General features: G+C 41.3%; 1 protein-coding gene across 1 annotated transcript in view; it reads right to left on the bottom strand.

Annotated features, from left to right (window-relative positions):
• Positions 1–16,734, bottom strand: part of LOC119732863 (sperm-associated antigen 1-like) — a 30,157-nt gene that overhangs the window by 10,468 nt on the left and 2,955 nt on the right. Inside the window, exons 2-6 of the mRNA XM_038206465.1 lie at positions 10,844–11,024; positions 5,693–6,094; positions 4,961–4,996; positions 3,974–4,164; positions 2,676–2,868 (exon numbers count right to left, since the gene is read on the bottom strand). Coding sequence (XP_038062393.1) covers positions 2,676–2,868; positions 3,974–4,164; positions 4,961–4,996; positions 5,693–6,029 — 757 coding nt within the window. The 5' untranslated portion in view covers positions 6,030–6,094; positions 10,844–11,024. The remainder of the gene's footprint in view (positions 1–2,675; positions 2,869–3,973; positions 4,165–4,960; positions 4,997–5,692; positions 6,095–10,843; positions 11,025–16,734) is intronic.

Raw genomic sequence — 16,734 nt, 5'->3', positions numbered from 1 at the left:
ATAGTATGTTCAAGCTCACAGTAACACAGTATATTATACTGGCAATTGATCTTTGCTTACAGGCAGAAGTGGGGCGCTTAATTTCATACAAATATTCAGTTTTGAATTCTGCCATGTCCAGCCCCATGCACATCTGTACTGCTTCTTGTATGTAGTGCTGTGATTCAAACTGTACTGGTTTTCAAACTTCCCGCACACTCAGTGCAGTGGAGGAGCTGTGTGGGTGACCTTTCGTGAAACCTGACCCCTGCATGGTTAATACACTGTGTATATGGAATCACTGGTGGGTCATGCATGGGTCACACACTGCACAGGACACACAAGGTCACACATGTGGTTGTGGGGAACAGGATACAGTGTGCCCTGCAATATACACTGTACATGTACATGTACATGTACTGTATATGTACACATGTACAAGTATGCATGGGCTTTATGTACAAGTACTAGCTGTTCAGTACATATTGGGGCAATATTTGTTCATGTATGTTTTTATGACGGTGTGTTCTTATTTGTGTTTTTGTTATAATTTATGTACACTGTATATTGGATGGTAATCTCTTTTTCTTTGGTAATTTATGTGGTAGCATAAAACATGGTTTTTTTTTACCTCGCCTAATAGTTACATGTATATGTGCAAATTTTAAAAATATGATAGTTATAACTTTCATATTATTAAAATGTGCACATATGTAACTAAGGCGAAGTTAAAAAAACCAAACATGTTTCTCATCCCCGCCCTTTACTATTTTTGGAGGCCGCCTGGATTTTTGTATTATTTTTTAATTTTTAAAAATGCAGTAAAAAAACACAGAACAAGGTTAAAGCATATGCAACCTGTTCATTGTAGAACAATACAACTCTAAATGACTGTAAATATGTTCAGTTCTCTTGTCCAACTTGTTTTTCATTTTAAAAGTGTCTTTGAACAGTGGACTAACACCAACGATTGCAGGAAAGTTTAAAATGGCGGCCATCTTGAAAAAAAAATAATAAAAAATAAAAAGCCCCTCTAAGCTAGCTTCCTCCTCAGTTTTTTTTCAAAATTCCGGATGAGAAAATTTTTTTTTTATTCGGCCTAAATATACATTCGGCCTAAATATATCATTTGTGTGTGTGTGGCATTTAGCATATGGTACAACGTAGAAGTACCACAGAATATCGAAGGTACCACACACAATTATGTGGTAATTCCACTGACCTGTGGTAGTTTGTGTGGTATTTAGTAAGTACAACAGAAGTACCACAGGATATCGAAGGTACCACACACATTTATGTGGTAATTCCATTGACCTGTGGTAGTTTGTGTGGTATTTAGTAAGTACAACAGAAGTACCACAGGATATCGAAGGTACCACACACATTTATGTGGTAATTCCACTGACCTGTGGTAGTTTGTGTGGTATTTAGTACAGTTCAACAGACTACCACAGGATATCGAAGGTACCACACACATTTATGTGGTACTCTCATCCAATTCCACTGACCTGTGGTAGTTTGTGTGGTATTTTGTACTACCACAGAATATCGAAGGTACCACACACATTTATGTGGTACTCTCCTCCAATTCCACTGACCTGTGGTAGTTTGTGTGGTATTTAGTAAGTACAACAGACGTACCACAGGATATCGAAGGTACCACACACATTTATGTGGTACTCTCATCCAATTCCACTGACCTGTGGTAGTTTGTGTGGTATTTAGTACAGTACAACAGACTACCACAGGATATCGAAGGTACCACACACATTTATGTGGTACTCTCCTCCAATTCCACTGACCTGGGGTAGTTTGTGTGGTATTTAGTTAGTACAACAGAAGTACCAGGATATCGAAGGTACCACACACATTTATGTGGTACTCTGATCCAATTCCACTGACCTGTGGTAGTTTGTGTGGTATTTAGTACAGTACAACAGAAGTATCACAGGATATCGAAGGTACCACACACATTTATGTGGTAAATCCACTGACCTGTGGTAGTTTGTGAGGTATTTAGTGAGTACAACAGAAGTACCAGGATATCGAAGGTACCACACACATTTATGTGGTACTCTGATCCAATTCCACTGACCTGTGGTAGTTTGTGTGGTATTTAGTACAGTACAACAGAAGTATCACAGGATATCGAAGGTACCACACACATTTATGTGTCATGGTAATTCCACTGACCTGTGGTAGTTTGTGTGGTAGTACAACAGAAGTACCACAGGATGTGGCAAATACCACACACACATATGTGGTACTTTTCTCAAATCCTACTGTTCTGTGGTACTTTGTGTGGTTCCTACATGTACCACAAGAATACCACAGGACAGCGTCGGCATTACCACATGAATTTGTGTGGTACTCTGGTCATATATACTTTTCCTGTGGTAATTTCTGTGGTAAACATATGTACCACAGAAGTACCACAGGAATACCACAGGACATTTTCGTAAGGGAACCTGACAATGTATTTTTCAAATCTTCAACATGTACAGCCATTATCTGGTAATGGTCAAGAAGACTACACAGACTAGGAGTTGTGGATCATTTCTCTGAATTGTTATTTAGTTATAATGGTTTATTGGTTTTGTCAAAATTTCACACAATTCGATAAGGGCCGACAAATGACTCATTTAGCGTGATCACATGACTTGTTTGTGCATTTGGCCTGAAGACTGCTGACCCACCTGCCACCATTTTCTCGTACTTCTCGTCAATCTTGAGGATTTCTTTGTAAGTCCAAACAGCCGCCTCGTAATCCTTCAGTCCCTGCTGGGCCTTGCCAAGGTGCACCAATGCCTTGACGTTCTTTGGTTCCAACTGCAAGGCCGTCCGGCAGTCCTCCATTGCCTCTGTAAACTTTTCCAATTTGTTGTAAGCCTGGGGGGGGGGAAATTAGTGAAAAGAGGGGATTTAAATTTGCCGCATAGTGATCAACGAAGCGTTGTGTGTCTCAGCAGGATAACAGGTGTGTCGCCTGGGATTAATTGTCTGCCTTATGTGCAGTACTACAAAAACATACATGTAAGATGAGTTGGCCTCCCTCTCAAAATGATATGTTTTACTTTCTTTTCATTCCCTTTATATGAAAACTTTTCAGGAAATAAATGTAAACGTTGCATATCTCTCACAAGCCATCAGCAATGTGCAAATAGTGCACAGTACTATATACTTCATCCCTTTCCCCTTTTCAGAAAATCGAGCCCTCTTGGCCCCCCCCCCCCCCCCACAAAAAAATGGTTCTGGACCCCCTCCCCCTTGAGAACGGTCACATGTGCAGTCTACAATAATGGTTGTTTACTTCATGAACCCTGCATTGCATATAAATACAACGCGTTGCAAATTATCTCATATACACCACAATGCATATATTACGGGGGCGTGAAGGGTACATGTACCTCGCAACAGAGTACTGCAGCTTTTCAATATCATGTCTGGCACGAGCGAGTTAAAAACCTTTCCAAACAATTGTTGACTGCTGTGATGTGGGATATGTCATGTTTAGCACCCTCTGCTTTACCTGCAGGTGCTATGCCCCCCTCAGGTGTCATGTCCCACATCACAGTCAACAATTGTGCATTTGTCTACCTTTGGGGGAGTGTGGCATAGTGGTTAGGTTTATAGTGACTCATGATCAGAGGGTCAGGGGTTCCAATCCAGCTGCTGGTCATATGGTGTGTCCTTGGGCAAGCCACTTCACCTCCACTTGCCTCTCACCACCCAGGAGTACACGTGTAAATATGTAAGGGTATTAATTGGGGAGCAACCTACAATGAACTGATCCAGGGGGGAATAGAAATATTCTCAGTCATTTCATGAATACAGAGATCTTGGCTCAAACTAGTCCGAGTATTAAACTAGGACTCAACATCAAGATCGTTTTTTTAACATTATTGCCCGACCATGTCCAAATGTTAAAAAAAGCGATCCGTGGAGTCCTAGTTACTCGGACTAGCTCATAACAGACTTGACTTGACTTGCTTACCTGTGCCCTGTTGGTGTACAACACCACAAAGTCTTTTAGACGTTCCAGGCCCTGTGTGTAGAGCTCAACGGCTCGTGTGTAATCACTCTTCTTGAACGCTTGGTTCCCCTGATCTTTCAGAACCGTCGCCTCTGCTTTACGCTTCTCTGCGTGCTCGTTGGCATCTGCTTCCAAGGCTCTCATGACATTATCTGAAAATAAAGTCGATCGCATGTAACATAAAAGGACAGAGTTTTCTACAGTATAATCCCCCGTTAACCCTAAGACCAGCATTGGAACGCAAAGGCGCGCGCGGTTGCTACAATTCGTCGGATCAGTGCGCGACATCGCGTCAAGCTGCAATTCAAAACAATATGAAACATGATTTAGCAACTTTTGATTTGAAATTGAAATCCTAGAATGCTGTTTTTCTCAGAATATAAAGCTGAAGCTGAGCTGAAACTTCATCAAGTAAGTTGTTCAGTATCCTTCATTAGATTTTGAACACTTTTGTTGCTTCAAACGAACAAAATGCACAAATTACAAATGATGGACTATAGCTTTAATAGAGCACTGGAACGGTGATTCAGAGGTTCTCTGTTCAAATCTTATTTTAGTGAATTTCTTAACCAATCTGCTTAAAAAAAATTCAAATATAAAAAAAGAGATACGACTTTTTCGTCAACGTTGCTGGGCAGAAAGCACCGGAAAAACTAATAAAATTAAAAACTCATTCTGATTGCGATTGATTGCTGTGTCTCAGATCAAAATTAGAAATACGCTGACTCATCAGGGGATGGGTAGCAGGAATGTCTTCAACTGCTGGTGAATATGTCCCTTCTAAAATGGAAAAAAAATGAAAACAGGTTGGTCTCCAACCCAACCACTGCCAGCTTTAAACACTTTTTATTACTGCAAGCTGGAATGAATGCCTCCAAGCGAGACAGGATCATTACAATCTTGAAACTTTGACAAATCCACTGTCTGAAAAAAGGCTGTGTCACTCACCTGAAGCGTGGGGAGGCTCAACATCCAATTTTCTTTCTGAAATAAAATAGTATGAAATTTTTATGCATTTGCCTTTACAGTGTAAATACCACTGCACTGTGAAAAGAGGTACTGACAAATTGAAAAAGGACACAGGACATAATATCTTAACTAAATGTTTTGAAAACACTAGTGCATGATTTCGGGGACAAGAGATAAACCCAAAGTTAATAATAATAACCTGATTATAATGCACCTGGTCAGTTTCCCTTCGTGATTCATTTGAAAATTAGTAACAAAAAGCCGTATCCTCTCTGAGTGATTCCGGTTTGCATTTTCCAGGTCTGAGGACCTTTTCTTTTTTATTTCTCTCAGTACTGAGGCCCTCGGTTTAAATGCCAGTTTGAAATTTGCAGAGCCGCAACGAAAGTTGAACATCGGTCCAAACTTCAACGGGTGGATCTTTATTTCTTTTAGGTGGCAAGGATTTAAGCGTTAACTGTTAGAAGAATTGTAATGAGTCACTATTGGTTGTGGTATTGTGTAGTACCGATGCTCCGAGTAATTCACCATGGGGTGAGGGGGGCAGGTCACCAGTGCGGTCCCCCTTGTTTCAGGGACTCTGCTACGCTATATATTGTGCCTAATAGCGTCAATGCAAAGGATGGAGGGGAAGGATGCTGTCAGGGAACCGATATCAGGGCCAGGGGAGTCATAACATGCAGGGTTGACGGACAAATGTTTGTGTCTCACCCAGTCTTGGCTGTGGTTGTGGCGGTGATTGTTGCGCTGGTTCCTGCTGGGAAGGATGTCCGCTGCCAGACTGAGTCGTTTGTTGATCACCCCTCACTCCATCAGCCGGTAGTTGTTGGGTTGCAGCTGTGCTTGGACCAGGGTTAGTTTGTGTCTCACCCGGTCTTGGCTGTAGTTGTGGCAGTGGTTGTTGCGTTGGTTCCTGCTGGGAAGGTTGTTTGTTACCAGCCGGTAGTTGTTGGGTTGCAGCTGCCTGACTATCTTGTGCTGTGCTTGGACCAGGGTTAGTTTGTGTCTCACTTCGTCTTCGGGCTCTCTTAGCCGGTGGTTCTGCCATTTAGCGCTGATAATGTGGGCACAGTTTAGTTACAGACAGCTTCGGTAGTTCAACCCGGCATAATCCTGTGAGTGCAAAGTACAATCAGGTAAAATCACATAATGGATGCTGTTGGTCGGTCGGTCGGTCGGTCGGTCGGTCCATCGGTCAAACGGTTGGTCACTATGTCAGTTGGTCGATCAGTCGATCTGTCATTCAGTCGATTGTTTGGTCCGTGTTCTTATTGCAGTGCTCAGTTAAATATTACAAGCTACATGTATATAAGACAACAGGAAAAAGCTGCACTTAAATTTTTTCAATTGGCCAATTGTTAGGCCTACTCAATAAATATTGTTCTGATTCGAAAGACTTTACGCACTGGCAAGGGCATCAATCGCTTCTCAAAAGTGGGTGGGGGGGGGGACAAACCGGAAAATCTGAGGCAATTACTTGATGTTAACAAATTCGTTTCAGCAAAAGATTTTCATTTTCGAGTTTGGAGTAATTAAATCAGCTATTCTGAGCTATAAAATCAAATGCAGGCCTACAAGTTTTATTCGGGGACGAAAAAAGTGATGGGGTGGGGCAAATGATTTGATACCCCCACTTTAAAAAGTGGGGGGGGGGGGGGGATGGGGGGATGGGGGGACATACATGTAACCGTGACTGCGCATGACCGCGCAGTAAATGTTCCAACAAGTCAGAAGTTAAAAGTGTCCATGAACACAAGGGGAGCTCCTGGAATTGAACGGGAAATTTCACTTTTCATCCGCATCGTAAGTTAACCACGTACCTCGATCTTAACCATCGATCTGTACTTGTATCTCAGGTTGTGTAGGGCCTATCTACATGTAGTTATTTTGTGACCACCACTCATCTATACCACCTTGTAGCCGGGTACACAGATACAAAGTCACGCTTGACTGCTCACCCACAATACGCGTGAACTTCCCACTCCGTATCCCTGTTTTTGCGTAGCCACTCCAGGTGACCTACTTTGGACTGTTTTTCATCTTTCCCATTCAATTGACGCAGTAAAGGGAGGATTTAAAAGGAGGATTTTTTTAAAGGGAAAATAGCGCCCTCTTGCGCCCCTCCCAACTCAAACCCACTCCATATCCGCGTAAAAAATATACTTTTAAAAAAAAAATTGAAAATAAACATATACCAAAATTTGGGGAAAATATATGGCGGCTATTTACGATTTATGCAAATTATACATCCTTCCCAAAAGAATTGTAGGTGTCACTTCTTCTAAGTATCTTCTCTAGGGCTATAAGAATCAATCTGCCAAGTTTGGTGCTTTGGACCAGTTGGTCACGATCTTGTCAACAATTGGGAAATCCCTTTAGATTTGGGAGATTCTACTGACAAAATTTGACTCTGATGGTCTTTGCTCAGATCGACTCCAAATTGACACAGAATAAGGTCACATTTGCGTTGACAAGTGCCGTCATGGGCCATGTGACGTCATCGTAAATGTGCCTATTTTCATCATAAATGTGCAAGTCCTATAGAACTGTAGCATTAAAACTGTGCATGTCTATAGACTGGAATGTGTTAACTGTTATAGATGAAAATCGAGATGACGTTATGGTGCCATCATCATGTGATATTAGATAATTTCTGAAATTTTGAAGATTATCGCCATATTTCACCAACACAACATGCTTAATTCAAAATTCTTTTTGTAATAGGTTTGTTAGGTCATTGATATGAAAAACGTGTGATGCCATCATGAAAATGTGAATTTTTAAAACAAACATACGGGTAGGTCCAATCGTCATGAAACTTGGTGGAAGGCAGATAATAGTATGCAAAATTTGAAATGACGTGAAGATGACGTCATCAACTGATTTTAATAAATGTGAAACTTTTCTTTGTGGGTAATAGCAAAACTTTAAAGTATGAATTTAATACAAGAACATATCAATTACATGACTAGGCATTGCCATCACTTCACACTTTGCAATAAAGCAAAGTGTTATTTCTACACTTGTAAGCTAGCCTTAACCTCATCCAAAGCAACTGACAGTGTTCTTACCCCTATTAAGTTCCCAGTCAAATCACTTGAAGACAAAGTTTTTCTACTTTGATGTAAAGCGCACAAACAGTTGAGGCTTTTGACGGGGCTGATCTGGTAAAGATGGCGCTGGACAAACACAGCATCGTCATCAAGTCGCGTGACATGGTTTATATATAGAACTTGGGATTTTTGTTTTGCTGCATACATGTACGTCACACGTACCGGTACAGTCTGTTTATCTGTTTATCTGTGTACATACTGTATTTACTTGACACTTGAGTTTTAATTTGGACCTTAGATACAGATAGGTCCATGCACTGATTCTATCTACAGGTGACACTTGAGTTTTGGACCTTAGATAGGTTCATGCATTCTATCTACATTATGTACAAAATGCACTTTGTTAAATTTCAATGGCATACACCTCAGCATCCATTTAATTCCACTTTTGTATTTTTAACCCTCAAATAAATGCCCTATAATATTGTAAAAATCTTGCTTGAACCCTACACATGAATTGCAGTTTCTAGGGTTTGCCATAAATTCAAATGAAATGGAAGTCCGGCATCCTATTGAACCAATTGTGAGGTTATGTCATTCCTTAGTTACCCAAACATGGCCGACTGTGCAGTTTGTCGCTCAAGTAATTTGGAAACTGGTTCCTTGCTTTCCAGGAGTACAATTGGGTCCCTTGTCTTACAGGAACCTTGAAAACAGTATTAGATACAGCACTTAAGGAAAACGGAGGAATTTTCACACCAAAATGTCATTGATAAAGAAGCAAGAATTGAATTAAAATGCAGTGGTGGGTTTCCAGTTTGCCCTCTGCATCTCGTTATATTTTGCCTCAAGTGAGCAACTTGCAGATTTATAGAAACGGATGCATCCAATAGTGCATGGGGAGCCTAATGCCTCGCAATTAATCTTAAAACTAATGGAAGATGGACTGCAAATGAAACCAATTTCATATCAATTACTGTACCTTGAGCTGTTTTCTAGTATGGCCTTTGTTCATTTGTATCGCATGTTGAAGGTAAACCCATATCCGTATCAATGGATAAGACCACTGCAGTAGCGTGTATATAAATCATATGGGTGGATGCCATTCATTGGAACTAAATCAGTTGACTGAGAGAATATGGCTGTGGTGTGTAGAACATGACTATGGTTAATTTCACATCATATTCCGAGTGTCAATAACACCATGGCTGATTCCTTATCACAGTCATTTAATGACAATCATGAGAGGCAACTCAACCCTCATGTGTTTTGCCACATTATGTTGTTTTGAGATTTTAAACCGACCATAGATCCGTTTGCTTCTAGAATAAACTGCCAAATCAAATCTTTTGTATCTTAGCTGCCAGTTCCACAGGCAGGAACTTGCAATGCCTTTCAGTGCCATGGGAAAATGAACTGATTTATTGTTTTCCGCCATTTTCTCTAATCGACAGAGTCTTACAGAAGATAGAAATAGACAGGAGTGCTCATCCTCCCCTTCTGGAAAACACAGCATTGGTTTCCACGGCTACTACGTCTATTGACAACAGAGCCAGTTGTACTACCCAAGACCAAGACACTTCTGCGTCTACCTCACGACCCACAGCGTCAACATCCACTAGCAACCAGCCTAGTGCTGTGTGTGGCACACTTGTCAGGAGTCCTCTCATTGCGAAAGGACTTTCAGAGGAAACAATCGAGATTATCATACAGTCCTGGAGAATCAGAACACGTAAACCGAACAGTTCAGCATAATGCAATAATTCCTGGATCCACCCCTGCTGCGTTACCAATAACAAGTGTGAGTGCAAGCTCTGGCAACAAATGTGACCATACATTTGGTCAATTTTGATATTTCCTCCTTCTGGACACTGTCCAACCGCTACACAAAATACCACGTGACTATAGCATTACTGTACATACTTTGCCTTCATTTACAAACTTTTTTTATAAACATCTTTCCAAATTGTTACAAACAATTTTTGTTAAGTATTTTATTTGCCTTTTCATTTCATTTCAGGTTGGTAGTTATTTTTTTATGGGAAACTTAGGGGGCTTATTTTGATCAATTTTCGGGGACAGACATAATGCAAAATAAACATGCATGCACATTGATTGAAACAAAACCGGTGTTCCGAAAACTTTTGGCAAGAGTGCATTTTATGACCACGGCATGGCATTTGGTCAATTAGTCAATTTGTTTTGGTCAAATTTTTTTGGGTCAATTTTCGGGGACAGACTGACCGACCGAAAGACAGACAGACAGACAGACTGACCAACCACCAAGTGACATGTAGAAGCTCCTGCCAGAGCTTAAAAAACTTACTAGCAAACCAACAGAATGTTAATTTGTTGACCTCTTTTTGTAGTTTATGGTCATTTCATGGCAAGGGATCTTCTGTGAGAGAATCCACCCTACACAATGCAGGGTTTTTAAATTTGCCATCAGTGTTCTTTTCTTGTAATGTGGGTTACCGATAAAAAAGTAATTGGCAAGTAAAAGTATGACAGACTGACAAATAAACCTAAGGAAAGTTAAAAACAAAGTAATTTTCCTACCTACCAACCTGGATAATTGTTAGGATGTTACTGTTAGATTTTCTATTGTTCCTCTTTGCTTTTCCTTTGTTTATTCCCCTAACTTTTTTGGAACAGCTCCCAATCGTTTTGTACACGTTTTCTAATTGAGGTCATCCTCGATTTTGGTTCCTGTCCTCAATTCATCAATGATGTTGCACGTGTGTCCTCGATTTACACCAGAAAGTTTATGGCATAAACACACAAATATTTTCAGCCTAAGTGAACCTACCATGATACAGGTCTTGACACACATCCATGGCTTGGCCGGTGTCAATTCTTGCTGTCCTCTTTGGAAGTTTGTGGCCATGAACTTCCTGTATGCATCTTCATTGGTCTCTGCAAGCTCATCCAGCATTGACCAAAAGCACTGTGCCTGCTTCATCAGGTCATGTTGGACGCCTGTCACCATACTAAAATTGGAAAAGACAGGAGGACAATTTTGAAAATGGCGTCTGCACGATATTCGCAATGGAGCCCTTGCTGATAAATGGTAAATTTCACTTTTCATACAGATTGTAAGTAAAGCTTAGTATCTCGATCTTAAATCATAAATCTGTAATTGTATCTCAGGGGGCGTAGGCCTATGTAGTAATTCTGTGGCCGTATTGAGGGTGAAATCTGATGTTTTTGTTGGCAAATGGTTGGGTTGTTAATTATTTGAAACGCCATGTTAGTACTATCACCAGATCATGTCCAAATGTTAAAAATAATGCAGGGGCTATACTGTCACTGTTGCGGCAATTGCTATCGTTACAGCATTGTCTGGCTCCCTGGCCTAATAGTAAATGTCCTTCGTACAACTGCATGTGCGCACATCACATGACAAGGATTAGGGTCTGTGGATGGACAGTTCGCCACACGCATGTAAAATCATAGCGGGGTACCAATGAAATCAAAGTAAAGTTCTTGTTTTGAAGTAGATGCAAAATGTTCCCAGCTAACACATAACGTTTTCATAACGTTCCTGGAAAGTTACCTTCGGTAACGTTCTGTAAAAACGTCCCCTAAACGTTACGCAGACGTTTGAAAGAAACGTTACATTGTAACAATTGTAACACGTTCTGTAACAACGTCCGCTGAACGTTATGCAGACGTTTGAAGGAAACGTTTCATTGTAACAATTGTAACACGTTCTCTAAAACGTCATTTGAACGTTATGCAGACGTTTCAAAGAAACGTTTTATTATAACAATTGTAACACGTTCTCTAAAAACGTCATCTGAACGTTATGCAGACGTAAGAAAGAAACATTACATTGTAACATTTGTGACACGTTCTGTAAAAACGTCAGTTGAACGTTATGCGGACGTTTGAAAGAAACGTTACATCGTAATAATTGGAACACGTTATTTAAAAACGTCACCTGAACGTTATGCAGACGTTAGAAAAAAATGTTGCATTGTACCATTCAAACAATGTTATCAACAACGTCTGAATATTATTTTACGGACGTCTAAATGGAACGTTTTACTGTAACGTTCTGATAACGTTCCAAAAACGTTGATATCGACATAAGACACAGAATCATTTATTTCACAATTTGAACGGCCATCTTGTTTCAAAACTCCAAATCATCAAGACGCCAAAATTTAACAAGACGGCCGTTCAACTCATCAGTATCGTAGTATTTTTAAGTCAGTGTCGAATGTACTAGAAAAATGGTCCCGCGCTCGCATCGTGTCACCGCGTACCAGCTAGCTGCGATGGTTCCCACACACACTCATCGCCATCGCGATGTAATGGAGTGCTCTACCCGGTACCCGCCATACAAATGTACTGTTGGAGAACCAGCTGAGACGACGTTGCACATTATATGCATGCAAGAAGCGCGGTGAATTAAATTGTGAAAGTGGATTGTTCGATTGTGATGCGATGTCTGATAATTATCTTGTCATATCAAACACATCCTTTCAGCGCCTTCACAACAAAGTAAGTAATCTAAAGCAAGATTGTTTATACCACATGTAGGACTTTTTATTTTTACATTCCACGTGCTTCTTATAACAGTTTTCTCAGTCATGAAATTCAGGTACATGTAGGTCAGTATTAAACTCGGGGGTGTCGGAAGCTTCGCCCCATTTCCACGTCGCCCCATGTCACTTCGCCCCTAACCACTTCGCCCCATCCCCACTTCGCCCCATCCCCACATCGCCCCATCTCCGCTTCGCCCCATCCCCACTTCGCCCCATCCCCGCTTCGCCCCATCCCCACTTCGCCCCATCCCCACTTCGCCCCATCCCCACTTCGCCCCATGTAGTATAAAAAAGGAAGGCTAGGGGTGCAGACCAAATAAACTGCCAAAGACCCCAGATAATAAATGCTCCCAATTCTAGAAACTCAGGAAAAATACAAACTCTCTGATGAGGTGCTCGAGACACAGATGAGAGAAATGATGGCTTAAATAAAATCATCAGCCGCTGGATTCAAAAGAATCCCGTAGGTATGGGTCAGTGAGTTCAAAGGAACTCACTGCCTTGAGGAAAATGTTCCGTCAAAATTTGTCTGATATGTGAGACTTACAACTTCATTGATGAGATTGGTTCCTCCAAGAGTGAAATTAGGATGTCAAAGGTATTGTCGTTCTCAGATAAGTGGGAGACGGGTTGGTATAGCCGGGTTGGGAACAAAGTTGGATCTTTTACTTCAAGCTTTTTTCTCGGTAGGGGAGAGCCTAGCTTGAGAGGTTGGTTATGAATTGTTCATTTGGTGATGGGCTAATTCTTTCCGTTGGTTAGCAATTAGTGAATCTATTGAAATAGTTTTTTTTTAAGCCAAAAAAATAGATGAGATTTTTTTTTTTACATGTAACGGCTGGGGCGAAGTGGGGATGGGGCGAAGTGGGGATGGGGCGAAGTGGGGATGGGGCGATGTGGGGATGGGGCGAAGTGGGGATGGGGCGAAGTGGTTAGGGGCGAAGTGACATGGGGCGACGTGGAAATGGGGCGAAGTGTCCGACATTCAAACTCGGCATAGGCTAAACGTGCCCAACGTGCCGAATATACATGCTGGTTAAATTTCATGGATTTTTCAACCACAAAAACAATTGTGAGTATCATTGAAGCCCCATTACTTCGTCTTTGATACGTGTGGAAGCCAGTAAATGATTTGAAAGGTATTTTGGCAAGTATTTTGCGTGATTTTTTTCCAACATCATGAGTAGGCCTAGCTAGGCGAGTAACTCCAGCTGACATGTTCCATATTCATTCACATGTAACGCTGGAAGAATAACCTGTTCGTTAGAATGTGGTAGCAAGAGACCCTAAAAAAAGGCCTCTCCAAAATTGTCCAACTTTCACCTCTTTATCTAGCTGGAGTTACCCAGCCCTAAATTTTTTCATTGGGTTGTCATTTAGGGCTGGAGCTAATTTTTCACGTAACCCAGCAGCGTAGGCAGGTCCTAAATTTTTTTTTTCAATTTTGTCCCCGTTACACACTAATTGCAACTGCAACTCACCCCAAACGTGCCTGGAATAACCATTACACAGGTACTTGAAGTAAAAAACGATCCACGATGAAGATTCAGCCTACAATTGCAGTGAAAAAAGGAGGAATAACCGCTAACCTGACAACCTTGCAGGCATGGCCAGGACCGCAATTGGTTTGTGCACAAAAAAAATTGTGTACAATGAATGGCGGTCGATTACCAGGCACAGCGCGCTGTCAACTAGTCGTTTTTGCCGGCTGCGCTGGCTGTTGGCGCATGACGTCACGCGGAAGCGTAACACCCAATGACTGTTTCATGCACTAATATGAGGTTTACCACTCGCATCACAGCTGCGGTACTGGAACCGCAACAATAGTGCATGAAACAGTGGGTTTTTTTGGGACCTGCCTACGCTGCTGGGTTACGTGAAAAACTAGCTCCAGCCCTAAATGACAACCCAATGAAAAAATTTAGGGCTGGGTAACTCCAGCTATCTTTTATCCCACCCCAGAGTTCATTTACATACCTCATACATTCAGCAGTCATTTACGAAGCCTAATCATGCTAATGATCGACTTGAAACAGACCACAAAAAAGAGTGAAAAATCTTGACGATTTCGGTGGCTTGTCCGTAAAAGATATGCCAGTTCCAACGGTTGTCTTCCATTTTGTTTTACTAATTATGTAAATGTATGCATCACGTGATGACATAAAAAAAATCTGCGCGCGCGATATATGTGGGTACCACACCACTTTCAGGTGCTGCAAGTGAGTTCAATTTTCGTCTGGTGCGTTGTCGCGGAAAGCAAGACAACGAGAATGCCCTCCACGGCAATGCACCAGACGAAAATTGAACTCACTTGCGGCGCCTGAAAGCGGTGTGGTACCCACATACATCGCGGGCGCAGATTTTCTTTGATGTCATCATGTGATGCATACATTTACATAATTAGTAAAACAAAATGGAAGACAGCCGTTGGAACTGGCGTTTTTTACGGACAAGCCACCGAAATCGTCAAGATTTTTCATTTTTTTTTTGTGGTCTGACTGAAGTGCAACTATTAATAGTTGTTAAGCTTTCACAACAACCTTTGCTTTAATGTTTTAGATCAGAGCCTTCATGTCAAATTAGACATGATTTTGGACAACCAAAAAGAGGAGTTGTGCCTCTTGAGGAAAGTGGCCAGGCTCCGAGCTCCTGATGATGAGGACATCGAAGAATTTACTCCAAAACCTCTGGAAACTGTCGCAGAACTGGAGGACCTATGTGAAAAGCTGAATTCTCCTGAAGAGGCCAACTTCAAAAACAGATGGTAAATTGCTGTCTTGTAAATTCATGTATTTTTCTTAAACCCAGAGGGCCTCCGGGAGCAGTTGATATATGACCGAGGGACATTTGTTTTATAGGTATTTGCTGATGTTTGTTACTTACGAACCCTGAGGAAGAGACACAAGGACATGTTAAGCTGCTGTCGGCAACTAAAAATTCAAACTTAAGCATGACTGATGTGAATAGTTTTGGTAGTTCACTCCACCGGCTGTGTCACTCACACTTGTAGCATGTATTTACGCCACACAATTGTCTCATTGTATATTTTTCCTTCAGATTCGTCACTTTTCTTCCATGGGAGGCTACAACCTTGGCGAGAGTGTCCGCCGCATGCTACGCAGGCTAGGGACAAATATGCTGTGGTCCCTTTACAGCTACAAGGGACGAAAGGGACGAAAGGGGAAAAGAGCTCTGAGCGATCTTCAAATCTCCCGGGTGTTAATCAGTAAGCTGCGTTTATTTGATTTCCTTGAAATTTCTTTAAGTACATGTAAATTCATTCATTTTTTTTCAAGAAAGAATTTTTTTTATAAAGTTCATATATCAGATGCCAGTTATTGAAAATTATTAAAATGTTGACATCTTCTTCAACCGTTCTTGTAGAAGCCTGTCTGAGTGCCCACCCAAAAAGCCGAGTCTTGGAAATTGAAGAAACCATCCAAGAGACTCTCAAGTACTGCCCAAACCGAAAGGGTGGGGCAAAGTACAAGGTACGTTTCTCTTGTTGCATTTTCAGTTTTCACACGCATAAAGTCTAGTCTTGTCAAAACACAAATGTTAAGTGACTCCGAGTGAAGGGAGGAATATTATTGAAAGGCAAAATCTGTACTTCTCCATTTCCTAAGGCGAAGCGGAGTGAACTGGGAAAAGAAAATCCAGATTTTACCGAGCGATAATGTTCCTCCCATTTCACAATTTAAAGCCGCTCAATGTTTGTTTTATATTATTGACATTTAGATCCTTGTCATTTGATATTTTAGAAATCTCATTTCAACATGAAATTGGTAAAACAAATGTCTTTCTGTCTTCCAAACCATCCCTTCATGAAAATGTTTGAACCCAGCTACTGTCGCGCTGGCTCTTTAGGACAATACATGCTACGTGCATTGATGAACGCGCACACCAGCATGCATTTGCACTAATACCGCGGCATGGAACAAAGATGATCCTATAACTGTCAAATAGTATTTCCCATTCCCCATGGGCGAATGGGAATTTTTGAGCCCCGGAGGGAATGGGAGTAATTAACGAATATCACGTGATGTGAGTTCCACCAAGCAAATGACAAGGATATGTATGTCAGGATATATAATACAACTTAATCAGCTCTACAGTGCCAGTTTATTGTGTATTTACGAGAGTCGAC

This window comes from Patiria miniata, unplaced genomic scaffold, assembly GCF_015706575.1.
Source record: "Patiria miniata isolate m_02_andy unplaced genomic scaffold, ASM1570657v1 HiC_scaffold_25, whole genome shotgun sequence".
In the NCBI taxonomy this organism is placed as follows: domain Eukaryota; kingdom Metazoa; phylum Echinodermata; class Asteroidea; order Valvatida; family Asterinidae; genus Patiria; species Patiria miniata.
Note: the sequence above shows the minus strand (reverse complement) of the source record. Positions and strands in the feature narration are given on the sequence as shown.